We start from the raw sequence: 27062 nt of genomic DNA on the forward strand, positions 1-27062 counted from the left end.
GACTTTGTGATAGTTCTGCAAAGCAAACAGGCCTGCTAACCTCAGAGGATGTAGGATATGAATCCTATCCTCTAGGCACATTCTCTAGATGTGTTTCTAACAAAATGCAATGTCTGAACATTTGGCAAATAAAGACAGCCTCCCCACATGAACTGAACATACTCCAGGTACGGAGTACGGATGTAATGTTAGCCCGCAAATCTTACTCACATGCATGCAGGTATCGGGTCCAAATGCAAGAGCTGGTTGGCATTTCTAGCACAGGGCCAGGACTTACCATTTTATCAGCTTTGTGCTTCAGCCTCTTGGCCTCGTCCATGTAATACTCCACTGGATGCTGTCTGGATTGGGGACTGAGAGAGAAGAAACAGAAAACAGAGAAAAAGGGTAGGTTAATTATCAGTTTAACCTTCACATCTAGAGGATGCTATGAGTCCAAACATCCTTTTTTGGTAAGCCTGTTACAGCCTTATCAAACACAGATTACAACTATAATAGTCTCTAAGAGAATGTTGTCTGTACATTCAAAAACAGCTGAATGAACAGATAAAATGATTTCTTTAAAAAACCGTGTATTAGAGTAAGATTGAAAACCTACATTTTGAAATGAAAGACACTGAAGGTTGGGCTACTATGTGGCCAAATTTACTTCTTCGCTCCCCTGCTAAAATAGTAGTTACGTGATCTCCTATCATTCCTCAAGTACAATACCACAAACACGTTTTGATTAAAATATACAGTAAACTCTGCAGTATCACACACATCTCAGACCAAAAGAGCTTGCGTTCCAGTTATTGGCTTGCAAGAGAGATGGTCACCAAGGCTTCTACAGACCTCGGTCTCAATCAACACATAAATGACGATAAAGTTGGACCACACGTGTTTCTGTGCACTGGGATAATCTATTCACCATACAAATGGCACAGAGACACCTGTGCACTAACAAAATGAGCAAGCAGAGGATCATGCCCTCTCAAGAAAAAGTCAGTTGCCTGCCCAGCACCTTGTCACAGAGGAGTATGCCACTTAACAAGAATCAGACAAATCAAAACCCATCACTTGTAGGCAGGTACAAGAGACACGTCCTCTCAAGAGTTAAACGTACGTTATTTCCAGAGTAGCTTCCCTCACACCAAGAACTGTTGTGATGAGACCTTTGCTTTGTGGTGGGTGGGTCCCAGACATGAGAAGGCAGTACAGAGCAGGTCTCAGACATCTCTCCCCCTCTCTCTCTCTTTCCCAAAGTGCTTACTAAGCAGCAGAAGCCAGGGTGGGGTGACTTCAGGAAGTACAGGCATGGGGTGTGAAACAAAAAACTTACTTGTCAAACTTGAGTCGAGGTCTCCTTGGCTTGAAGGCATTTGGCAAAGAAGGCACTGCGAATCTATTTCTGACATTCCCTGCAGATTCCTGAAAAACCACAGAGATAAAGTTGGTTAGAGAGATATGTCTAGACCAATTCCAAAGCCTGGCTTCCCTAAGTATCAAGAAAAAAAAAATAAATGCTTGTTTGTCCATGGCATAGTCTATTCTTCGGGCTCTCCCCCTCTTCTTACCTTTTTCATCAGCACCTCCTACAATAACAGAAATGGAAACTTGGCTCCTTACCTGACTGCTAGTAAGACTTAATACCATTCAAACTTCTTCCAAGCATGGAGAAATTTAGTAGGTTACCTTGCACAATGGCTAAGGTATCAGTAAAGCTGCAAGCAGCACATTTGTCATGGACACTAGCCAAGGCACAAATGGCTAATATCCATTCACACTTATTTCCAGCTTAAGCACACAGCAATTGCTGATTCTCTATTACTACTGACATCACCAGGAAAGAGCAAGCAGTTAGAAACCAGCTAACACACCATGCGAAGCCTGGCTTAACACACACATGACAACATCCTAGACCACACACACCCAGCCACCAACCAGTAAATAGCAATGTAACTGAATTTTATAATGCAAAAATTCAAAGATCCAGCTGCAAGGATCATTAACAATTTTGTAAGCAAGCTATAAAACCTTAACCCAGGTTGCAGTCAAACACACAGGTGGTTTGTTTCTTATTTTTAAGCAATCCACTCTTTCTTTTTGTGAACACACTAATTTTTATACCACTATTGTACTTGCAGTTGCCTACATCAGAAACACTACCATAACCATGATTCTCTTGCCTTTGCTTTTCACATGGTCACCCCTTGTCACTATGTTTCACTGGTAAGATGAAAACGAAGGATGGATAATCATCAGAGAAGTTACAACACAGGCTTTTGGGTTAGCAACATACGGTCACAGCCATTAAAGGGGCAAAAATGCTTCAAAGAGCTTTCTCTGGTGGCTGGTTTATCCTCCTTCCTTTTTAATATCCTCAAAGCATGTTTCTAAAGAGAATCACACAGTACCCACGGGTCACAGGAAACATCCCACCACTTATAATGGATACCTACTTTGATACCATTCGACGACTCCACTTTCTGGCGCTTGGAGAACAAAGGATCCTTGTGGTCGCTCTTGTTCCTGTCAGTGTTATCCATGGCATTACTCTCACTTCTGGGTCTCTTTTGGGGCTTTTTGGTTGACACTGGTGCAGAATGTGCAGAAGATGTGCGTGGCAGTGGTGGATGTAGCGGATCTTTCTTCTGAGTTTCAAATGCAGCTTTTGATGCTCTGGAGGTGAGAAGCAAATTCAGCAATTGGGATAAATACAGTATACATGTAACACAGGGATTTTTTAAAAACAGTTACATCATGTGCCAATTCTGTTTAAATTCCTCTGGAAGTGTGAGGTTACTTTTTAAGATGAAGAATCCACCAAAAGCAAAATGAAACTTCAGGTACTTCATTGTCCATTAGATATATCTTTGGCTGCCAACAACATAGAAATGCTTTTCAGGTAGGAATGAGCCTCAGGACTTGCCCGTGGAGTAAAGGCTTGCAACCAGAATGTCCGGATGCTGCAGAGAAGGCAGCCCTCCAACACAGCCCCTTTTCACTGAAAGAGGGAGAGGGGTAATTACAGAGACTAAAATCCCTGCAGCAAATTGCCCAACAAGGCAAATGAACTGTAGCACTGCTTCTCTCTCCCCATTATGGTAGAAGATATCTTCCATGGTCAGAGATACCCTGACACTTGATCCTGTACGTGCTTTGACAGAATTAAACTGAGTTGTTCCTTTAAGACTTGCCAGCTCAACTAGACAACACTTACAAAGCTGAGAGGGTTCAAGTGAGAGAGACTTAAAATGCTGTGCTTTTAAACGGCAGAGACTATCATATTTAATAATACAGTGGCATATCAGATTTTTGATCACCTGAAGTTAGGATTACCAGAGAACTCCAGCAGCAATAAGCAGCACCAAAAAGCTCTGAATCTTGTTTCACTATTGCTCATTTACATCATTTTTATTCAGCCTCTCAAAATTTTCCAAGAAAACACTGAACGGTGAATCCCAACTCATGGACTGCAACGTCAGAAGAGGAGGAAATTAAATTAAAACCCAGTGAGAAGTGAAAGTGTGATGCTGCACATCCTGCTTCATTCTGCTGCACATAGGACAGTGCTCTTCCCTTTCCCCCAGCCCACTTTTCCCATGGTACAGTCCCTACTCACTGCACACATGCTCCCCAGCTGATGCTCCCCTGACCTGATCCAGAGACCTCTCTCCCAAGAATACATCCTATCCTTCCCACTCTGAGAGCCGGAACACGGTTAACAGGGGTGTTTATTTTCACTGAGAAAAAGGGAGTAATGAACCCCAGAATTAAAGCCCTTCCATTACTACCACAGCCAAAATATCCCTTCACCCAAACAAATGTTAGCCCCAATGTCTCAGTGCTTTAAGACTACGTCAAAGTTTTCTCTGCAGAAAAAAAAACCAAACCCAACCAACTCATATTGTCAGGACAAACCTCAACACTACATACCAATCCAAGTCAATGCCTCAAATTCAAGCCACAAGCAGGAACTGAATGCAGTAGCCTGTGGCTGATGCACAGATCTCCCCTTCTCAGGAACATGGCCCATCTGAAGCCATGCTCTTGGCAACATTTGCTCTAGCAAAGTCCTAGCAGCCAAAATGCTGGTGGTACACTGGTATGCAAATTATGGGGGTAAATTTCAGGCAGATCTACCAGAAGCACTGCAAATGCTATGCTGGAATAAATGAGGAATTCCTGGCCATAAAGGCCACTTGAAATTCCAGAGTGTCATGATTCCAAAGGTACGCTGGCTGCATGTCCGTTAGATCACATACAAAAAAAGACAAAGACAACACGATGATTTTAGCGGAGAAGGGAAATGTTCCCTAACCCTAACCACCTATGTACACAAATCTCTTTTCCGGACTGAGCTTTGGTCAGTCACAGTGAAAAGCCTGTTGGCACTGCAACATCTTAGTTTGGTTAGAGAAAGGGGGAGCGGCATATCCACATGCTTCTGGAGCATCCCGCTTCAGCCGCCTTGCACAGCAAGGTGAGAAAATAAAGCTCTACAACATCCACCTTGGTGTTCTCAGCTGGGAGAAGACAGGTCCCACCTAGCACAGGTGCTGTGTGCCCCAGCAGCTGCCCCAGCGCTACTCAAAACCTCTAAATGGTGTCAGCAAAAGCAGCTGAAGGAGCTGACAGCCTCAGCGTTAACACTTCTTTCATCAGTATCTGTCCAATTAAGAAAACAGCAATGATCACCAAGTCAAACTTACAGACATGCAGTTACACTTATCCCAATATCCTTTCCCAAGAGGCTGCCTGAACTCTGTCTGCTGTGGACGTGCTTGCTCAGTCATGGGAACGAGAGTCACAGCCTCCAGGCAACATTTTAAACTATTTCACCTGTTTGCAGCAGGAGCCTGAGCAAGCAACTCAATTTGTCTGCACCTCAGCTTCTCCATGTGCAAAACACGTTTACATCACCTTCTCACCTCACAAAGACCAAGAGCCTTACACGCATGGGAAGTATCGTGCATCTGACGGGAAGCTTTCTGCTGCTTCCCATGCAGTGAGAGCCAAACTTCCCCAAAGTAAGTATGGCAGCAGAACCTAGAATGAGGAAGACATGGGCAAACAAAAAGAAGTTCATAGAAAAAAATAGAATCATAGAACGGTTTGGGCTGGAAGGGACCTTCAAAGACCATTTGGTCCAACTCCCTTTTTAAAAGCATTTTAAGGCTAGTTCCACCTCTTATGAAAGCAGGAAGAAATGATACATGAACTCACAAGCCTTACTCACCTAAAATCATAGAATGGAATCATGTAACAGTTTGGGTTAGAAAAGACCTTTAAAGATTATCTAGTCCAACGCCCCTGCATGAGAAGGGACTTTTTCAACTAGACGGCAAGTTCTCTTGCCATCCCCTGAAACACCTAACTATCGTGCAGAACAAGCACACACTACTCCCCACACAACAGCCATCACCTCCCAGATCGTTTAGGACGACCATCTGCTGACAAATTACTACCACTCTAGTTTGGAGACGGGGAAATGACCCCTGCCTCCCAGCACGCAGGCAGTCTACCATACTGTCTGCAACTTAAACAACATACAATTTTTCTGCACAAATGTATTTCCTGCATCTAGTCTGAAAGACAGCAGTGCAAGCGGTTGCCTGCCAGCTTAGAAGAAGCAGTACAGGCACAACTGGCAATTAAACTTCACATGGCATAAAGAGATTTTTTTTGAGCTACATATAATATGTGGATCAGAGCATGCAGCAATAGTAGCTGCAGGATGGACAAGTTCGCATTTAAAACGGTGAAGTCCTCATTTCCATCTCAATGTTAGAAATCAGGACAAATGCCACAACAATCAATGGTTTTGCAGCAGTGCAAACCAAGTACGGGAGACAATCAGCCACGGAAACACCAGCTTATGCTTGAATGATTAGAACCATAATCTTCAACATTAAGAAGGGAGCAACAGATAGGTGACATCCAAGTATCACATCACATCTGCAACAAATAAAAAGCTGAATAAATTACACTCCCATAGCCATGTGGTTGGCTCCAGGATGTAAAGACAAATCTGCAGCAGTTGAAGCTTCAGAAGGCACATTATAAGCAAACTTATGGGTATAAAGACAGGAGACACAGTTCCTCGCTTTAAGCTTCTTACGAAAGACTCAGTTTTATGCATCTTTCTGCCATCCCACCACTGTATACTCACTTCATTTTACTGGAGTCTTTGTTAGCTGAAGACTGCAATGATTTTTTCTTGTTTTCCAATTTCATTTTCTTCCTATCAATCTCCTTCTCCATTTCTTTCTAACAGGAAGAAAAAAAAAAATTGCTCAGGTTTTGAAAGTTCAGGTAAAGTACAGACCAACACAGCTAAGTTTGATCAATTCTGATTAAAAAAAGAAAAGGTAAGATACTGGAACCGACAAAGTGGAAACTCAGAGTACAGTGGATATAGATTTCAGGCTCACTGACAAGTATCCTAAACCAACATTTTATCTACTTTTGTTTGTGTAGATCAACTGTTTTGTAGTGGCAGGGATGGAACTGCTAAACTTCTTGTAATATTAGTAAAGTGTCTAATAGTAATCAAAATTAAGACGCTTCCATTGCTGAAAATAAAACAATGTGCCTCTTCTGGATGTTGTGCCCCCCCTGTCGTCCCGTCCCATCCCCCCCCCCCCCCCCCCCCCCCCCCAGATTTTACAGAAATATATTCAGATTCCTCCTGGCAAAGTCATGAACTACAAGTGATTGTGTTTTGTGATACACCTTACCAAAAGGAAGGAAATAACTGCATTCACAGGAGCATTACATCACTTAGATTCCCCAGATGTGCAGGGGTTTTATTAACAAGATTTTGATACAGACGAAATTTTAAACAGTCAGTTAAAAATCACTGCCATTGTCTTCTAGAAGAACAAGAACCATTAAGGCAGAGAGGCAATAAATACTAGTTTTTAATTTTACTCCATAGACCTTACAACACAAAGTGCGCAAATCATCAGCTCACCTGAATGAAAAACTTCAGAGTGATGTGCTGCAAGCGAAGAAAACGTAAAGGAAACGGCACTTATCAGTCAGCATTATCCACAGTGTGCCTGGTCATAGCCAAAACCATTCCAGGACTTTCTCTCTCTCTCTCTCAAGACTACCTCTAGGTTCACGTCGCTGTGAGAGAGCTCAGCAGGCTGCGCTCGGCACAGAGTTTACCTCTGACAGTGCGCTCATGGTAAAGCTCGGGACCCTAGAGACAAAGCTCCAGAGAGTTCCGGACCTAGAGACAAAGCTCCGGAACCTAGAGACAAAACTCCAGAAAGCTCCAGAACCTAGAGACAAAACTCCGGAACCTAGAGACAAAGCTCTGGAAAGTTCCAAACCGAGAGACAAAGCTCCGGAACCTAAAGACAAAACTCTAGAAAGTTCTGGAACCTAGAGACAAAGCTCCGGAAAGTTCTGGAGCCTAGAGGCAAAGTTCCAGAACCTAGACACAAAGTTCCGGAACCTAGATTGTATCATGGAACCATGGAATGGTTTAGGTTCTATGGAACCTTAAAGGTACAGAGCCCCCTGCCATCGGCAGGGACACCTTCCACTAGACCAGTGTCCTTAAACTGTTTCTCAGGTTGAGCTCCATGTGGCCACAGATGATGTCCCACAGCTGTACCTGACCTGCCTGGCTGCAGTGAAGGCCCAGCCTCCAAGGACACTTACACACACTGACACAATACAGGCAGGGAAGCTCCGAGATGGGTTTTCCTGCAGTAAGACAGTCAGACTGCAAGGGAAGACATGTCTAACATCAAATAGCTCCTCTCTTGGGTCACTGAGACAACAAGAGGAGGACAGATTTACTGCCTGTTTTACCTTTCTCCCACTTTCTCTGCAAGGGGGGTGGTGGGGGGGTGCTGCCAGGGTCTCTCAAGTTTCTTCACCATTTCCCTGCTCTTCTCCATTCTCCCCCACAACTATGGGAAGTTCAGAAAAACCCCAGTGTGAACCAAGGTTATTCACGCACACATGCTAAGCCATCTGCTCTCTGGGGAGCACCAAAAAGGTACACAAGCACCGAAATACCCACAGCGAGTGCCCATTCACCGTAAGGCCTGCAAGCCAACCCTTTATGCAGCTGAACCAGTGGCTGGAAGCATATTCACAGTTCCCTTTGAGAGTCAGCTTTCCAAAAAACACTTGTGAGCAACTACCATCTCAGTTAAATAAAGGGCTGTCTTGCAATTCAAGGGAAAGCAACTATTATAACTAAAGGACTCCGCAAAGGTGTCTCTGGAAAGCCCCTTACCGGACAGAAGCATCCTTTAAGCATTAGCACCATTGTTAGCACCACAGCAGCTCCAGGGAAAACCAAAGAAGTTTTTTACGTATTTATCCAAGTGCTAGATCCAAAGAAGGGTTTAGTGACATTTGTTACTATCGGCAAACCACCCAGTTCAGTTCAAAGCCTGCACTTACGGAAAAGCAAAAGACACGAGGCTCCTGCCATCACCCCAGCAGTAACACAGTCCACACCTGCAGAACTTGTCCCTCTGTATGAGCAAGCAATCACAACCGTTTGGTGGAAATAAATGATTCCACATGGGAAAAGAGTTCACTACTCAGGCTGAGGTCACACGGCTAAAGGCAGCGGAAGACTTGAACACGGACAAAACCGAAAACCACAGACCAGGACAGCCTGCGTCGGTTCTCCCTCTGGGCACCGTCACAAACTGCAGGCAAGGTGCTCCCCCACAACTGACATTAAATGGATAGTGCTGATGACTGCACAGCCTGGGGGTGCGTGCTTCAGGTGTCCTGCTGCTTTTAGAGGGGTTGCAGGGGGAGGGGACACTGCAGGCCTGCAAAGCTCTGCTTGGGCTGAAAGCCAGAGAAATCCACAAATGCTACAGAGGGGCTGGCCAAGCACATGCTGACAGCCTGCTGCTGAGCGCGCCCCTCCGACAGCGGAGGGCTGGGGCTTTGCTGCCTGAGAAAAGTGGTATTTCAAGACAACACAGCAAAAAATGTTTTAACACACGAAAGCATTTGTTAAACAGCTTACAGGGCTTTTCCTTTGCTCAGCAGGGGATTTGTGACCAACAAGAAACATCTGTGGGCAGCTCTGATACGTGTTCCCTTTAGAAGTTTGACAAAACCTTTACGGAAGCCTAACGGCTCATCCTCCCAACCTATGAAGCAGAAATGAACTCTGCGTAGGTTTTCCAACCACCCACCTTGGCCCCTGCACAAACCCACCTTCACCTCCACCACTCACCTTCCTCTTTTGAATAGACTTGTCTGGAGGGTCCGTGGTTTTCCTCTCCAAGTTCTGCTTCTTGGCACCAGGGTGTTTATTGGCCTCTGCTTTCTTCTGGTGACTGCCTTTCTCAGGGACTCGTGACAGGAGAGGGAGTTTTATTTTCACCATGAGGGACTGATGGCTGGAGGAGTCCTGCACTGGCGAGGGCTCCCTGACAAGCACGGGAAGTTTCTCCTTGTGAAAATCATCTCCGGCCACAGCAGCAGGCCTGTGGTCACTAGTCCTGGTGGGAGTCATGTCCTGGACTTGAGGAAGGGGACTGAGAGCGAGAAGCTCCTGTGTGCTGCCAAACAAAGCATCTCTCATGAGCTTGGGGTCCAAGAAGGGTTTGGCATCGGACTGGTGGGAGCGCTTGTGCTTTCTGTTCTCAGGGGACTCTTCCAGTGCTGGCTTCAGGCCTCTTCTGTCACAGGATTGTGGCCTCCCTTTCGTTTTGACTTTTGGCTTGTCTCTGGAAGACTGGTCTCTGACCTCAAAAGGACCAGGGTCACTCTCCACCTTCAGGCCTCCCTTGGGCTCCTTGTACACTGGGGCCTTACCAGGCTTTTTGATACCCACAGTCTGCCTGGGTGGGGGCTCCTCGGAACACACTGGAGACTTCTGGCAGCTGTGTTTGGTTGGAAGATCAGTGTCCTGAGGAGCGTTGGCCTCCTGGCTGGAGCTCTCCTGATGAGGCTCCCTCAGCTCAGCCTGCTGGTGGAAGGAGTTGCTGCTGGTGCCCTGCCCCTGCTCCTTGCCCTCCTCACGTCCATCCCCTTGGGTATCTTTCCCGAGGCTCTCTGTTGGCACTGCTGGTGGGTTCACCTTGGTCAGCCAGTTGTCGAGCTGCCATTTATTAGATGTTGGTGGGTCAGGCTGCAGACAAAAAGAGAAAGGAAGGATGCAAAACTGATGCTTTTATGGGCTATTTCCACCCTAGCACAGCTTACCAGAACCAAATAAAATTTCCCCTTACTGTTAAAACAGCCTGAAAGTGAAAGACCATGAGACAGTGGAGACATTTTGGCTTGCGCACATCAACACTTACTTCAGAAACACAGACCTCATTTTTGCACAGCGCCAGTCAAACGTGTTGCACAGCACTCCTGGATCCCTGCTAGCCCTACCTGTCACTTAGTAGCAAGAGACCAGTCTACACAAAAGCTTCATCTTCGTTTGCCGCTAATCAACATTGTTGCACAATCAGACACAATGCGTACAGATAGCAGGAGTAGTAACAACGGATTTGGTGCTGTCCACCAACACTTTTGGGAAGTTACTTGCACACACACAATGTTACTTGCTTTCAAAACCAACGAGCCACGCCAGCTATCACATCTCCTTGAAGTCTGACAGGTAGGCTGTGGTTTAACCAAAAGAAAAACCATTTACCGAAAAAAAACCTGTATGGCTAGCACAAAGTCCAGCCTCTTCAGAGTCCCCTGCCTACACAAGCCAACACTCACTTCCCTCTGGGTCAAGCAAGGCATGAGCAACAACCAAGGTCTGAAGGCCTCTGGAGCCATGGTCAGATAACCTAATGAGACTGCTATAAGCCCTGCCTAATTTCACAGCAGTCTGACAAATTAAAAGCAAACCCAGCTAACCCTAAGACAGACAACAGAGCTTGCAAGCTGCATATCGGGGACGTGATTCTCTGAGGCCCATTCTGAGAATACCGCATATGTCTCGGCATCACTCAAACATGTCGCTCATTATCTGGGCACCATCAGAGTACAGCTACACACCCGCTCTCGCCAACTCTCCCTGATCACAACTCTCACTTCTGAGAAGAGCCACAACTCTTCCATCAAAAGAGAAAGCCTAGTACATGAGAGGTTTTCCAAGACTAAATAAAGAATCCCTTTTGCTGTGATTTTATCTCTATCCAGACCCAACTCACTGTAGAACACATGGATAAACAAGACATGTCTGCAACAGTTTGGTTTTACCACAGGTTTGTAAGTAAAATTAATCCACAAATTCCACTATACTTTTCAGATAACACAAAACTGCTTTGTTTTCATTAGAATTTTCACTTACTAGCCACTGAAGAACAGGGTTTTTTTGGTCAAACACTAGAAAAACATGGCCAAAAGACTGAGTAAACTTTGGGTTATAATGTAGGTAGCTATCAGACAGTGGCATACTCTGCTCCTTTTCTAGCACTTCTACCATTGGTTATCTCGCTTGTGATCTACACTATCAGACAGGTTTTTATTAAGTTTTCCAAACACAAAGGAGAGTAAGAGAATTTCCTTTTTTAAGAACAGAAGGAACTATTGCCTGTAGGTCTTAAAGTCTGTGCTTTTCATGTGAAGAACTGATTACAAACCAACAGCCATGTGTACTAACTTGCTCCTTGAGCATCACAGATGAACTGTTTGCTAGAATAAAAAAGAATAAAAGGGTCAACGGCAAATAGCTAGCACTTCACTAAAGCAACAAGGATCTTACAGTCTAGTATTTTCAGAACAAACCAGGCAGGATCTGGTATAAAGAGGAGAAGTATAGTATCTGTTTCCCTCCAAAGACACCCACATTGCAGAGGGCAAAGTCTGTAACTGAACTGATGGAGGATAAAGTATATTAGATGTGAACGAAAAGATATGCCTTCTCCAAGGTTGTTTTCTGCACATAAGATTCTCCCTGTTCATGTGCTTCTAATGTAAAAGAAAGGAAAGCTAGGGCCGGGGGAGGTGAGGAGAAATAAATTACAAGGTTTCTGGACTTTATGAGAGCACCTCAAAACTGTCAGCGGATTGGTTTACATCGACTGTGGTCTGCAGGCTACAACCATGCACTTCCCTCTGGCCTGAGAATGCTTTGCAAGCTGGAGGAACTGTTGGAAACTATGGGACACGAGCATTTCTGCAGGAGATTTTTTTTAAAATGCATGGTCTCAATTATGAGACTTTAAGGCACCAAGTTCTGTTTGTTTGCTTTTTCCAACAAAAGTCTCAGAAATGCCAGTACAGCACTATCTGAGCCAAATTCAACAGAAGCAAGTCTAAGCACATTCCAGCCCTTCCTCCAGGTCTGTTCACTTCAGCTGAGATCTAGGAGAAGCTGAATGGTCACTCATGCACAAGAGCTGCAGGGAAGCAGCGGCTCCTCTTAACATATCAGGAAACCGGTCTCACCCTGAGGCAGCCCATAGGCTCGGCACCCAGAAAGGCTGCACGGGCAGAGGCGGCCTGAAACACGCCAGACAAGCCACACTTCTTATCTGCACCTTGCTTGTGTCTCACCAGTGAAGGCACTAATTCCTCCAGGACCGCTAGGCAATGATGTCAAAGGAGAAGGGAGAACGCTTCAAGGTTAGACACATAGAAGCCTAATTATGTTGTTACTAAGGGTTGTTTAAGTAACAAACTCTAGAAGGAAAGCAAAGGGCAAGAAAGGTCTGATGACACGGCAACAACGTCAAGGGGACACCTGAACGATGATGCTATTTCAGGTCTCCTGTCCTGACTTCATTCAAACAGCGAAGAGTCTGAGGCAAGAGGCTGTATTAAGCAGCCTCTACATTTTACGTGCATTCACCTCAGGCGCTGACGCTCTCGGAGGGTCGTTTGCTTCACTGTCACTCGAGCTGCTATCCGTCTCTGAGTCTGAAGAGCTGTCTGAGTCACTGGTGCTCCCTGACTCCGAGCTGCTGGAATGTGCTGATGCCACACTCTCAGGCTGGGACTGTAGGGCACTGCAAGGCCACCATGAGATAAAATTAGAAAGCAGCATGGGTGAGGTTACTTACTTATTACATTGACATGGCAGGATTCAAAAATAAAACTGAAACCCCATGTTTTGGCACTGAGAAGAGAGGGGAGAAGGCCAAGGGAACGCATAGCCATACTCAAACGATACGGCACTGGAATAGAAAAAAACTCTGAAAGCAATAAAACCTTCAATTTCAACCCAGTCAAATATGTAAGTAGGACCTCACTGCTACAGTATGAAGCTGCATTTAGCCAAACCACAGTTTAAAAACCAACCAAAACTGGCAAGTGCTTTTATGAAAGCCCCAAGCCTCAAAAGAAAAATTGCCAATATGGACTAACAAAGACAGAAATATACATTTCAGGATGGCTTCTCTTTTTTGTATTCTCCCTCTGTGTTACTTAGTCAAGGTGCTGTAAGCATTTTGTTAATAGCCACAGCAAGCAGCAGCATTTTTTGCAACAGCCTCTCCTACTCAAAAATGGGATGTCTCCAGCACTGACAGTGGGAGTGGATGGAATTGAGGGAGAGTCATAACTTTTATGCACAGCTTCTTTTTGTTTTGAAATGGGCGTATGAAATCAAAATGTTATTTTTTTTTATTATTATTTTGAAAACTGGTTTCCCTTGTCAGTATCAACACATTGGCATGATTTTGAGACAAGCTCCTTGCTGATCCAGACTGATACCATGAGAACACTATTTCAAGAGTCTGCAGAGATGCAGGTCATGCCAAGAATGGGCGTGCCCTTCTGCAAGTCTGACTTTGTAGACCATTACCCTGTGCATGAAGAATACAGAAATCCAGGCCAAAATGTAAGTCAGTGCTTTCCTATAGGAAAAACTCTGGCCTTCTCCACCTTTCTTCCTCTAATGCTGGCACGCAGCCATTCAGTCTACCTTGAATATTGCTTCTACCTAACAATAACTGGCAGGAACTGGTTACAATCAGCTGCCTTATCAGGAGGAGCTGAAACAGCTTCCATGAGTCTACCTAAGTCTTTTCTGTTCTTCACCCACTTGGCCATTTTGGGCTTCCTTCTGAACTAAAATGGGACTTGGGCCTCATCCATCACTACTACAACAACTGAAAAATGCCATTAGCTCTAGTGTGGTCTATATATACACTGGTGGAAGGGAAGAGAAGAAGAGAACAGCTGGGGAAATACAGTTCTAGTTCATACGCGAAATCCAGCATGCCTGGATTATTCACTTCTAATTGGAGCTTTCCATAAAACCCCACACAACTAAAGCAAATTTTCAACAGTAGCTTCAGATAGCTAGAAACCAAAGCCTGTATCTACAAGAAAAACCAGGAACCCTTACCCATCTACCCCATAACGAAAAAGTAGTTTCGTTTTCCCTCCTTATTTGGTCTAGCTAGCAAATTGGGGAACAAACCTGTACCTTGGAGGAGCAAGTGAAGAAGGTGGCTTTTCAACAACCTGTTTCGTTCACAAAAACAAAAAGGGGGGAGGGGAAAGTTAGCTTTAGGATCTTGGAAGAACACAAGTCATGATGATTTAAAGGGATGTCTGTGTGCCTAGTGTATAAAATATCTAAAACTGACTTGGTCGTCACCACTCTCTTCACTATCACTGAGCTGCAGGTCTTCCTGGAGCAGTCTGAAAGACAACCAGAAGATAAATATCAGCCAAGGCAAACACATTTTCAAGCAGCAGACCCTGAAAAAGACTTGGTTTGCACCTGCCAAAACAAACCAACTTCCCATTTCATTTTTGAACATTTGACACGCTCAATCTGCTAAACCCTGTCATTACCTAATGAATGACAAAATGGTAATGCACAACCTAGGCATTTTACTGTGATTTCCAACTAATCTCAGGACATTTTGCAACAGAAGTCAGTATTATTGGCTGCCATCTACAGACAACAAAGATGCAGTTTGTGAGAGGAATGCTCATCAACAAAGATTACGTAGCATGCTAAGACAGTACGGTGGGGTGGAAGAAGTCTGATCCTTGTACAGCAACAGACTAGCACGCCATGAGCCTGTACTGGCTCCCCAAGGGGCAAAAAAGCATCGTCTCTGCACCAGAACCTGGGCATGTTCATGCTCTCTCTCTCAGGAGTTACAAATATTTCTTCTGTCACAGGAGTCCTCATTTTGCTGCTGAAGTCTCCTATCACACACACGTAAGTAAATGTCAAGGTCAAGTCTATCTCCTATTTCTTCTCTACACAATGAACTTAAGGATTCTGCACATCTCAGCAGTTACCGTAACATTGATGTGTTCAGATACCCAAAGCAGTTTACATGTGGGGAGGCACCAACTTTGTTTTACTGTTGCTAGAGTAGAGGGCAAGCTGCCTGTAAATGTTTCCAAAAGCATCATTTTGTTCTCTTGCCTGCAGGTGGTAACTACTGCTTGCAATTTCAATGCATTCCTGAGGTCCTCAAAGGCTGGAAGGGAAGAATTTGTAGGGAGGAACCCTAAGTTCTCCCAGATTGTGATCCCCCCCTCGTTGGTAATCATGCAGGCACCCCAAAAGGAGTTGGAAAACAAGACAGGCAAACCCCTTGCTACTCAAAAGTATAATGATTCAAATCTTGAAAATAGCTGGAGACTGAACTCCTCAACCCAGAGATTTACGCAAGTGTCTTTCCAAAAATCGTATAAAAAGCCTGGGAACTGAGGCAGTGATTTTAATCAATCGGGTCAAAACTGTTTATTTCGACCTCATTTAAAACTAAAAGCTCTCTGTGAGAAATCTTTCTCATGCCCAATTAGGAAAAATAACCCTCCAACTCCTCATAACGCATTTTATAGCAAAAAACCAAACATGAAAATCCCCAGTGAACCACATCACCTTGGAAAATGTGTAGACAAGTCAGTGGTCCCGATGCTTGTTAGGAAAGGGAAAACTATTCAGACCTTCACACTCTTTCAAGCCTTCATGTCAAATTATGAACAAAGCAAAAAAGATTTATGGCTCTGCAGGTCACCTCTAATGACCCTGAGCAGTTTGCTTTTACGATTCCATGAGAACAGAGGAGTAAAAACCTTGAATAAAAAAGCAATTGCCTTATTTAAACACTATCCCCACTAACTAGACAAATTATTTTACAGTCGTACAAAGCAGCTGACATGCAGGGAGATACTTCCATGCAAAACAGGACTGCCGAAGCTGACCGTAGTCTCACAACAAACAATTCCACAAACCAGAAGTGACAAACCTGCTCTTGTCCACGGAGCAGGACAGCATAAGGTAACCCCAAACGCCTCCTGTGTCTACCAGCAGAGCCAACCCCTCCCACACAGGGGACGCCTCCTGCAAAGGAACTGACCCTACGGGTCCCAAGTACCTCTCACCGAGGCAGAGAGGTACCCAGTGCCCAAGGGCTCTGCTCGATGACACTCGCAAAGACCTATGTGCTTTCTTTTTTCAGGCATTTTGACTTTGCCATTCCCCTGTAACTATCCTCTTCCATCTCCCAGCCTCCGCTGCCTCATTTCCTCACACACTTTCTCAGTGGAAATCAACTCTTGCCTCTTCTTTTAAACACTGAAGGGAAGAGCTGTGAGACACCACCTCGGAAAATGAGGCCCCTGCATCTCCTACAGAAGGCAAACAGCACAGCATCTGCAGCAATCCTGCACACACCAGCTCTGCACGTGGGCTAGAGCTGAAGCTTACTGCCAGTCCACTGAGACACAACCGGGAAAGAAGAACAGCAACAATCCTCCACACTTCTGGGCAATGTGGCCAAATGTCTACTGGCATCTCAATTAATTCTTTTCTCACCCACCCACCCCCCGCCCCAACCCATTAGGGGAAGTGGTCCTTCAAAGGTGATAATGAACAAACTTCCAGGGATGCTAGAAAGTTCTGAAAGTGTTTTCATTTTTTTTGTTTTGCTTTAAGAATTGTGGACTACAGATGTATTTCCTTTAGAGGGAAGAGGATAATGCAAGGAAACGCTATCTAGATCACATTTTAAAGCCGATTTATCTTCTTTAATAAAAACAACTGATTTTTTCACCTGAGCTGCTGGTAAATAAAATGTATAAGCATAAAAGAACATTGAAACTACTGAAGTTCAATTTAAGATCAAGAAAGAACACTGAAACTTTAAATGAGCCATACTTTTGCAAGGATAGACACAAAGCCAGTTAGTTTCCCCAAACCAAGGTTTTCAACAGATCGTTAAATAGCCTAGTCAAAGAAAATCAATCTGCTTTTAATAATTTTAATGTTTTAATTAGCTCAGGAGTTAATAGATGCCAAGTTTTCATTTGCAGGACCTGCTCATTTGCAGCTTATATACATACTATCAATCTCCCTGTAAATCTATTTAAGAACAGCTCTTTTAAGCAAGAGAAGCAGCATTAAAATTAATACTGCTTGCCAAACAACCCCAGTGAAAGCACAGGAAGGTCCCCCTCTGCCAGCTGGGTTAAAGATGCATCACCAAGAATGAGCTTGGCATCTCCCCTTTGAAAAGAAAGGCTACTTCCATTCCAGCGCAGCCAGGTGCTAACTTCAGGGCTGTATTCAAGAAGGAAAGCCATCTGGGAAACCCCTGCATGCTCTGTAAAGCTGAATGCTTAAATTGGGCACACAGATGCGCCGGGATTTCAACTTCTAATTAAGCAGCACAAATGCTGTTTGTTTTCAGCCAGCTACACTTTGTAACACAAGCTATTCTAGGCAGCTGAATTTCAGACAGTCACGTGTGCTTTGAACAGCAAAGAAAGCAAGCCCTGTTGTGCAAATGAAAACAAAAACAAAAAACAAAACAAAAAAGAAGGGATGCAGCAATTCAAGGGAAAGATGTAAAAGAAGTCCTTGGGCAAATATTGCTTGGCTCCATTTTGGACACACATCTAAGCCACGCTGTTCCTCCTGCTTCAACTGTTGTCATCAATTGTGGGTACAAGCGTTCCTGGTAGATGAGTGCTGGCTCTGAAGTGCCCACATGGATGCTGAGAGGGGATGTTGGCTAAGGACAGAGCTACGTACCATGCCAAATTCACAATTCTGGACCTTTGGGCTAAAAAACTGAGTATTTTCAGATTCTTGTTTACAGTAAAAGTCTCTTCTCTCTCAGCCACGTGGAAAACCGACTGAAGTGCTTGAGGGATTTTTACAAGCAGCTGAGAAGAGTTGAAATAAAGATGATGGTTTTAGGGTAGCAGAGGAGGAAGGCAGAGCCTGGAGCAGTTGAACCTAGTATTTTTAACAGCACAATGAAAATTTCCAGAGTTTGTTCAGGAGGAGCAAGCTGGAGTGGAAGAAGGAGAAGCAAAATAAAGAGTGGAATAAGGGAGTTATTGACTGCTTGGCAAGACGCTATCTCACAGTCCCAGCCAGCAAGGGCTCCTCTGCATGATGCTGGAACAGTGTGAAAAGTTGTTTCACGACCTTATGGAACTTGAGTGCAAAATTCTACAATTTCAACCAAGATGGCGAGATGCTTTTCCTCTTAATCTGTGACTAGCCCAGTTTTTATTTTAATTAAACTGTTCATTATAAGGGAAAGGAAAACAAGTGGAGTAAGCTTTGTAGTCTGTAGTGTGCAGCCTTCCACGGAACAATGTATCACAGAATAATGCAAGAACTTCATATATCACATGAACTGATAGGTATTTAATGGTTTGGCAGTTGCCTTGCACACGGGCCCCTTCACCTTCCAGCCATGGAAAGATTTTTGTTTGTTACTCCACGCTCAGAAACCTATCAATGCTGCCATTTGGCCAGGTTAATCCTGAAAGACCAGCATCAGTCCACACAAAACTACTTTCAAGTAATTTCTGTAATTAACCTAATGAATAGATAACCACTTTCACCTACAGGGACAGTACCATTATCGACCAACCTAAAATTTTCTATTGGAGAAGATCGTTCATTAGTTGGCACACCTTCCTAGCCTTATAAAACTTTTGTAGCAATTATACACAAATGTCTTACACTAAGACTCAAACTCTAAGAAGCTTTCTTCTGAGAGGAAACATAACACGATAGGGAAAAGAAGAAATATATAGAGAAGTAGAAATATATAAATACTATTAATTAGAAGAAGCTACGAGAGATTTCATCTTCACCCCACTAACTAGCTAACATGATTAGAATATAAATTGAGGTTTTTAGAAAGTCCACATGAAATGCTTTTTTTGTTTGGTTGTTTTAAATAAAAATAAAATTAAGACAACACTTTTTAGAAAACTTTTCCTTGGGCAATCACAGAAAGTCACACCAATGCAATTGCTTTAACATTTCACCCCCAGTTCTCAGTTTTTGTAGCTGTAGCTTCACTAGCTTTCACAGGCTTAAAAACAATATGCAGAATAGATCAGGTTCAGTTTGTATCCCTTACAATTTATGTCAGTTGAATGCACTATTACCGTTGAATAGCACTTATTATGACAAGATATCAAGTAGCCATAGATCAAAGTTTTTTTGCTCTTTTAATCTGGTACATTAATAGTTGGGGTTTTTTTTCCTTCAGTTTCTTTTTAACACAATCATTCTAATCATAACAGGGTTTTGTGGTAGACTTGGCAGAGCTAGATTAATGGTTGGCCTTGATAATCTTAGAGGTCGTTTCCAACCTAAATGATTCTATGATTCTATCATGAAACATTAACGTTTCTATTGGTGAAAATTCCCTGCACTGAAATTTTATGACAAAAATCAGACTGATAAAATCTTAATCTCCTAAACCATCAAGTAAAACAGATTTTAATTAATTCCAGGTTCTTTTAAGTAACTGCACAGTAGAGATGGGAACCGGGTCTGATTACTTACGATGTTCTTGGTTGAGAACTAGGCAACGTTTCTGAAGATGCGTCATACTGTTCTGTAATTCAAAAATGAATCAGTTGGGTTTATTTGCCTCACCTTTAGCATATTTTACCCTATGGTCTCTGAGCATCAGATTAGAAAGTCACTTTGTTCCAGAATGTAATTGTTTGCCATCGAGATTATTCATCACTCCAAGTGAGGTTTCCTAATGAAACACTGTTTGTTTGCTGTTGAACTGCTCCTTAATTTCTACGTAATGAATGTATACAATCCCTTAAGCATTTGCTAAATTCAGCACTGTTCAGCAAAGCACACAAAATTGTGCTCCTTCATCAGTGTAAACACTTTACATGTTCTCCTCAACCTATAACATGCACCACACTAAACTACCTGTCAATACACACATAACAGTGTGGGTTTTTTTATTTCTACTTACGCTGATTCTGTGCTACAGATCCAGCATGCTGCAATCCCTAGAAAGAAAGGACAAATTGAGAATAAAATTAATCAGCTCTCTTAATAGCAGCATATCGATGATTTGTTTTCCACGTTACCTACTGTAATAAATACTTTGACATACTTATCAAAGTATGACTTTGAAGTGTTCAATAGTCAAAAGCTGGCCTGATGTTGCTTAGCATGGACAGAAATACCTCCTGCCACCAAAAATGTGTGGCTAGCACATTAGTGGTATGTGCATTTTCAAAGAAATAATAATTAAAAAGTTGTAAGAGCTGCCAAATGTTTAACACAGTCAGCGAATATTTTTGTTGACAAAGAGATAAAATGTTTGTTGTGCTGCAACAGAGATGAGACGCTTAAAATGTTTCTGAAAAGCAGTCACATTTGAAGCCTCCAATTGTAACAAATGTTTAAGTCACTGAAACACTATTCATTCATTCATCCCCCCACCCGTGGCTCAATAAAAATATAAGGCTTGCTTAAAAAATCTAAGAGGAAATATAATTATACTACCATATAGCCCACTCGAAACCAATTACTCGGAAGCACAATCTGATCTAATTCTCAGTAAAACTATGTGTTGCAAGCAGCCATTATACAACTCAAGATCCATTGTGCTTTTATTTATCTGACTTCTTCTAAAGCCAATCTCTTCAAACAGCCTTTATCTATGAAAGGGGGACAAAACTGCATGAAAAACACATGCAAGAGCTGGAAAACTCTTCTAGTTTGTCAAAAGCTCTGGCAAAAAGAGGGTGTTTTACCTTTTTGGGGAAGGGAAATTTGGAACACTCTGTTGTACTAGGCGTATGAATAGCTGTCAAGGGAGGTGGCCATGAGTGGGTCATTTCCTGGAAAGAGATTGAGAGAAGCGGCTTACAGTACTTCTGCCGATAACACGCAGATGAAGTTTTACACTTAAGAGGTTCATACGATCTGCCAAAAAAAGTCCTTGCTGACCCGATCATAAATCCGAGAGATGGTATCGCAGCAGGAAGCCCTCCTCCGAGCGCAGCAGCCAGAGCACGGTGAGGGCTCGCTCCTTTTCTGCAAGCATACTTGCATTGCCCAAGGAAGAGCAATCTCAGTGAAGCTTGTACAGAGTAAAGTACTTACTGTGTTTGCAGGATTAGGCCTCAGCCTTACAGCTATCACAGTTAATAAAGGGAAAATTAAGTAAAACCTGTATAGGAGTAGTTCTGGTTTTTTTCAAAGCACAGGACTTTCCTACTAGGGAAGTTCTTGTATCCCCTTACAGCAGCAACACTCCAAAAGGCTTTCCGTAACTCAAGGAGGTCAGCCAGAGCGCTCTGCCTGCCAGCCGCTCCCCACGCTGTTCTGCCTGAAACACTGGCTTTTGCTCTGACAGACCAAGAAGTGTTTGACACGGAGCTCCATGACTTGGTTTCAAACAAAAAAAAAAAAAACAAACCCAACCCAAACCAAAACAAACAAAAAAAAAAAGACTTCCCGACGTGCTACATCTTTAGGAATCCTTCTGCCCCATTCCCCTGCCCTTACTCTCACCCGCCATCACTGCCAAGTACTGGCTTCTTGGGCTCAGCCACGGTCCAGGTGAAAGCAGAGCACAAACACCATGGCCATGGGACAGGGCTTGGCAGGCGAGATCACCCCCCTGCCTGCCTCGGCTGGCACCACCACCAGGTCCACACCAGCTCGCTAACAACAAACACACATGAAAAACCTTGCACAGGCAAGGGCTTTTGAACATATGCTGCAATAATGAGGGTTAATCCAGATGAGGCCTTTGGGCAAGCTGTGGCTCAGAAGTTCAGCACCACCTTGCTGAAACCGCACCAGACTGACTTCTCTTGGCTCCTGATCCTCAAGTTTTAAATCCTGAAGAGTGCAATAGTCACTCCAAGTAGTAAGCAATCTCATACGGCCTATCACCCTCACTGCCCTTCCAGGAATAGTTACCTCAGGATCTTCCCCCCCAGCCCAACATTACCTCAAGATGTACACCCACCATCCCCATCCATAGTGACCGTCATCACAACTGTTCCCCGCAGCTTTCCAAAGCAAGCAGCATGCAGAGTAACACCATACTGGCACTGTGCTCAGCACAGAAAGTTAGGAGTTATGTTCATGCTGAATGCATCTCATGGCAAGCATACACCACACACAGTTTGCCTAGGGGCTTCAAAGAAATGAATGAGGAACGTGTCAGTGCAAAGTACATTTCTGTACTTTTGGTACCAAATAGGCTGAAGTATGAGAATCTACTGTGTCATAATTTAAAAGTGCCATTTTTTCATCAAGGCACAAATATGAAGGTTCAGAAGCTTCTCATGTTTCTTTATCTATAACACAAAATGCAAAGATTTATGGGGAATTAAACCATATTGCTACCTTTGGCCCTACAAGCAGGGATCAGAGCAATCTACAGGGGTTTCTGTGCAACAACTGGTCTGGGTAACTATTTGGTCACGTTACCACCACCCTTGCCTTCTCCTTTCTCCCCTCCCACTGTTCATTGCTCACCACTCACTAGCTGTGCAATCTTTCAATAGATGATAAACTCTTCAATATACCACACTACACCTCTTCACGTATTAGAATGTGCTCCCCTGCAGTTGCTGCAAAAACAATGTTATGCATTCCAAACAGGCAAGAAAACAGGATGCCTTGTGAAACACGCAAGGATGCAGTATTTCCAGGCAAAGTACACAGGCTGCAATACCAACCAGTGCATGACAGCTAGTGAGCACCTTTCGGCTACGATGCTGCCCAAACAACTGCTTCTTGAGAGCAATAAAGGCATTGAGATTTTGCAACCTGAAGCAGCAGTGACGGAAATGAATCACAGAAACCAAACACTTCCGTTAGGACTTCACTGTCTCAGAATACTATTCGAAATCAAGGAACTGTCTTCTCAGTATCAGCATGACCGCCTTGCAGATCACAGTGCATTTTTCACACTTTCACATTTTCACAGGCAACACGTACTCAAACCCAGCTACTGGAAGCCCGCGCACCGCTCACAGACTCAGCTCTGCCACAAGGTTACAGAGACAGTTTTGCATTGGAGCTGGCTTAACTCTGTACGAATGGACTAGAACTACAGTGAAGGAGAAGCAGCAGTGCCGTGCGGGTGGGATGGGTGCAGGTGGGATGGGTGCAGGTGGGGCTGACAGCATGGACAGGAGGCAGCATGTCCAGTGCCTTTGGAGGAAGCATGTGAGGTAAAAGCAACCCCCTGACTTGGCGAAGGAGCAGCTCTAGGTGTTTCAGATGACTTGTCAGTCTTGCTCTTTAGACCTTTATCTTTACTTCTCCAAAGCATACTTAGTGATAGCAACATCCACCGACAGAACAGAAGCAGAGCAACATTCTTCCCCCAGACAATACTTTAATGCGTGCAAAACACAAGCAAACCAGAGATGTGTTATTTAAGAGCACCTACCTTCAAAATTTCGTCAATGGAGTGGACTTCACCAGGGAAGGTTTGCTACAACAAAAAAAGAGGAAAGTAGCGTGAGTTTGGTTTGTTTTTACCTACTGACATGAGACAAACAGATGTGCTCATCAAACATTTGCTTAGCAACAGTTCTATAAATTTCACTTAAGTCCATTAACAATAAAATGCTAGTAAGAATTAAAAGCCCCATCAGACGGGTAGTTAATAATGCACTTTTACAATGCCTGTTGTTTTCAAGTCTTTAGTAGAAGGTATATTCTAATAAAGATGAGAAAGAAGTGAAACAGAGCTCATTAATCACGCTCATTCAGCTGACACGATTCACCTTGTTTGATGACCTGCGTTCTTCTATGCATCAATGTAGACTCAAGCAGAAAAAGAAGCCCTTAAGCTTGCAGAAAGAAAAGTAGAGGTCGTTTTAACTGGAGGAATCATGCATCAAGTCCCTGAATGCCAGTTTTTAGACTCATGGGAACATCAACTGCCATTAAAATACTGAAAAGCAATACAACTGTAACTTGTGTAGCTTAGAAAAAAAACTTTGAACATAGCACCAGGTAGCAGCAACATAGCTATTTCTGGAAAACCTGCAGATGACCTGGATCTGGATCAAGGGACTGCTCCTGTACCTCCCACACCTGTTTCACTGGAGCCCAGGCAGCGACCACGACATGCCTGCCTGGCAGGTGCTGGGGCTCCCCAACACAGGCATGGTGAGGACCTCAGCCAGCCCTGCTGGTGCCCTGGCACTTCATCAGTGCCACCTGAAGGAGACCAGCACACAGCCAGGGCAGCGCCTGTGGCTGCCTTCATTTGGGCTCACAAGCCCAGACTCAAGGAAGCTCTGAGGAAGAGTACAAAGCAAAAGCAGTGCTAATATTTGCCAGTTACCTACCAAACAGCAGACGTTGCAGCTTGTACAAACACATAAATCTGCTTTTAATGTATCAGCAAAACCACTTAGCAGCTCCTGGCAGGACACCCCCTGCACACACCCGACACCACGCATCAGCAGCATGGGTACTGCTGGGCAAGGCAGGGGCTGGGATGAGCACAGCAAAAGCCTCCTGCTCCCCAGGCATGTAGGGACGAGGGTAACTGCACGGCCAGGGCGAGCAGCAATGCCCCCCGAGAGAGCCCACCTGCCCTGTGCCCCAGCTGTGTGCAGCAGGAGGCTATGCAGTAGCAGCAGTGCCTCCTTCCAGCACTACTGGCAGCACTAGGTGCCGGGGATTCTCTGCAGGAGGACCTGTGCTGCTTCCACACGCTGACCTGCCGCCTGGCCATGAGGAACACCACTCTGACAGGTCGGCTTCTCATCTGCTAGCAAGGTATGCATTTTGGAAGTACCTGTCATTTACACATCCTTCCTAACTGGTGTCATTAAAGGAAACTGAAATGAAAAAACACACCAAGGAACTGCATAGCTGGAACTAGCCAAGTACATCCCAAGACCAGCTTCTCATCCATAAACAAGAGATTGAAGGGAAACGTCCAACGATTGGCATCATTGCTCAAAGTGAAAGGCCGGGAAGTTGCTTCTTGTGTTAAAGGAAGCGGGCAGTGAGCTACAGTGCCTGATCAGGAGGATCTTCCCCAGAACAAGATAAACAGCAAAGCAAGCAAACACTTCAACAAAGCCAAAAAGCATCGTCCTTAGCACTCTCACAGAAAGGTCACTCACCTGTTTCCCATATGCTGCACTATTTACACTGGAGGGAGGAGATGAGGAATCTCATTTCCCTGCAACCTCATTTGACTATGTCTACATAAAGCTCTCATTGAGGCAGTGCTCATTTGATGAAGATTTGACTTCTCTTCAGAAAATCATGCACAGATAGCTGCTGCTGACCTGACTCACCCCAGGACAAACAGAAGCTGAGACACAGCCAGATGAATCACGTGAATGAAAGCGGCTGGGATGTAGCAAGGCTTGCAGAAGCACCCCACAGCGGGCAGGAGGGGAGAGGGAGAGCAAACAGCAGGGAACACATGGCAAGGGATCTGGATGCTTCATAACTCACGGTGCCAAAAAGGGATCCCTCTTTTCTTCTTTTTCTTCCTAGCAAGCTTACTCTGGTAGCTCAGTCACCTAATTTACTTCTTAATTTAGTAAGTGGTGAACAGCAGACAGCTGTACAGAAAACAGCAACTGGCAGATAGCTTCAGAAAGCTCCTGAGATACCTCGTAAAGTACCACAATAAAAACCCACGAAACAAATAAGGTATCAAGATCCTGCCTGGACAAAGTATTCAAAACTTCCCTCTACAATGAATCGACTGCAACAAATCAAAATCAGTTTGCCTCTCCCGTTCCAGAAACTTAAGTTTTATGGGGTGATAACTGAAGACAAAAGTGTAATTCAATTAACATGAGGATCAGATAATATCTGCAGCAGCCTGCTTGGACCTCCCTTATCCTTGCCAAACAAGTCACACCCCTTCCTGAAGTTCTTTCACATAAACCCTGAAGGTGCTTTGAAATCGATACAGATTTACATACAATGAGTATTTATAGAGCAACCATCAGGAGGATTTTTTGTAACCCCACAGGGCATCGTTCAGTGACAGTGCGCTGCTCCTCACACATCCAGTGGCTCAGCAGAAACCACTTTCCTCTGTGGCACACAATTTAAAGGAAAGCAAACATATGATACCAGACAAGTACTGCAGAAGTCTGCATCGGCAGCACAAGGACCTCTATTTTTGGGGTTTTAAAGACACAAGGTTTAAGTATGTGCCCCCCAAATATGTGGAGCTCTGGAGATACAGAACATAAGGTGTCAGGGATGCTCAACACTGCTTTCACCTTTGGCTAGCAGTTTACTCCCAGAGCCGCCAAGTTAGGACATGCTGGGACGCTCATACCCCTGCTGGAGACTCCTCGAAGACTACCTTCATTGTTTGTTCTGCTATCCTGCTGCACACTAAGACTAAAAGACAATGACCCTTTCATCAGCAGTAGAATGTGCAATGCACAAACAAACCCACTGCCCACAAATGGACTTGCAACACCTGTACCAAATAAATCATCAAACATTAAAAACACAAGACTGTTCAGGACACGCACAGAAAATTTGTTTTCAGTGCCAAAATCACCACAGAACTGATCAGAACACTTGACTGCACCAGGGAACCCTCCTGTCTTTCAGGTAGGACCGTGGCTATCATTTCTACCATGAGCCTGCAGCCCAGCACAGTCCCTGTGCCCCCAACCCACTGGCCCTGGAGACAGGGGGCATGCACCCTTGCACTGTCCCAGCTGCAGTATCCGAGGACTCCTCATCTTTTATAAAGCTACACAACCAGTGCCTGAAGGAGCTGGGCTTTTCTGCACACTCCGCAATTGTTCTGCCCTCCCCCCCATTTCTTCTTTTCCTTCAAGTCACATCTCAGAGCTGTGTTTCAGCCTGTAAACTACCATGAAACCAC

At 44.3% G+C, this 27062-nt stretch overlaps 1 protein-coding gene across 5 annotated transcripts in view; it reads right to left on the reverse strand.

The window, feature by feature from the left end:
- Nucleotides 1–27062, reverse strand: part of AFF1 (AF4/FMR2 family member 1) — a 113123-nt gene that overhangs the window by 11709 nt on the left and 74352 nt on the right. For 4 of the 5 annotated variants that reach the window (XM_040583136.1, XM_040583125.1, XM_040583142.1 and 1 more), the window contains exons 4-15: nt 23616–23660; nt 20953–21039; nt 20163–20199; nt 19730–19781; nt 14529–14583; nt 14366–14403; nt 12785–12941; nt 9215–10114; nt 6155–6252; nt 2442–2661; nt 1322–1410; nt 278–353 (exon numbers count right to left, since the gene is read on the reverse strand). In XM_040583136.1, coding sequence (XP_040439070.1) covers nt 278–353; nt 1322–1410; nt 2442–2661; nt 6155–6252; nt 9215–10114; nt 12785–12941; nt 14366–14403; nt 14529–14583; nt 19730–19781; nt 20163–20199; nt 20953–21039; nt 23616–23660 — 1854 coding nt within the window. The remainder of the gene's footprint in view (nt 1–277; nt 354–1321; nt 1411–2441; nt 2662–6154; nt 6253–9214; nt 10115–12784; nt 12942–14365; nt 14404–14528; nt 14584–19729; nt 19782–20162; nt 20200–20952; nt 21040–23615; nt 23661–27062) is intronic. The other variant, XM_040583158.1, reaches the window with a different exon arrangement.

The sequence above is a fragment of the Falco naumanni genome, chromosome 1 (assembly GCF_017639655.2).
Source record: "Falco naumanni isolate bFalNau1 chromosome 1, bFalNau1.pat, whole genome shotgun sequence".
Lineage (NCBI taxonomy): Eukaryota > Metazoa > Chordata > Aves > Falconiformes > Falconidae > Falco > Falco naumanni.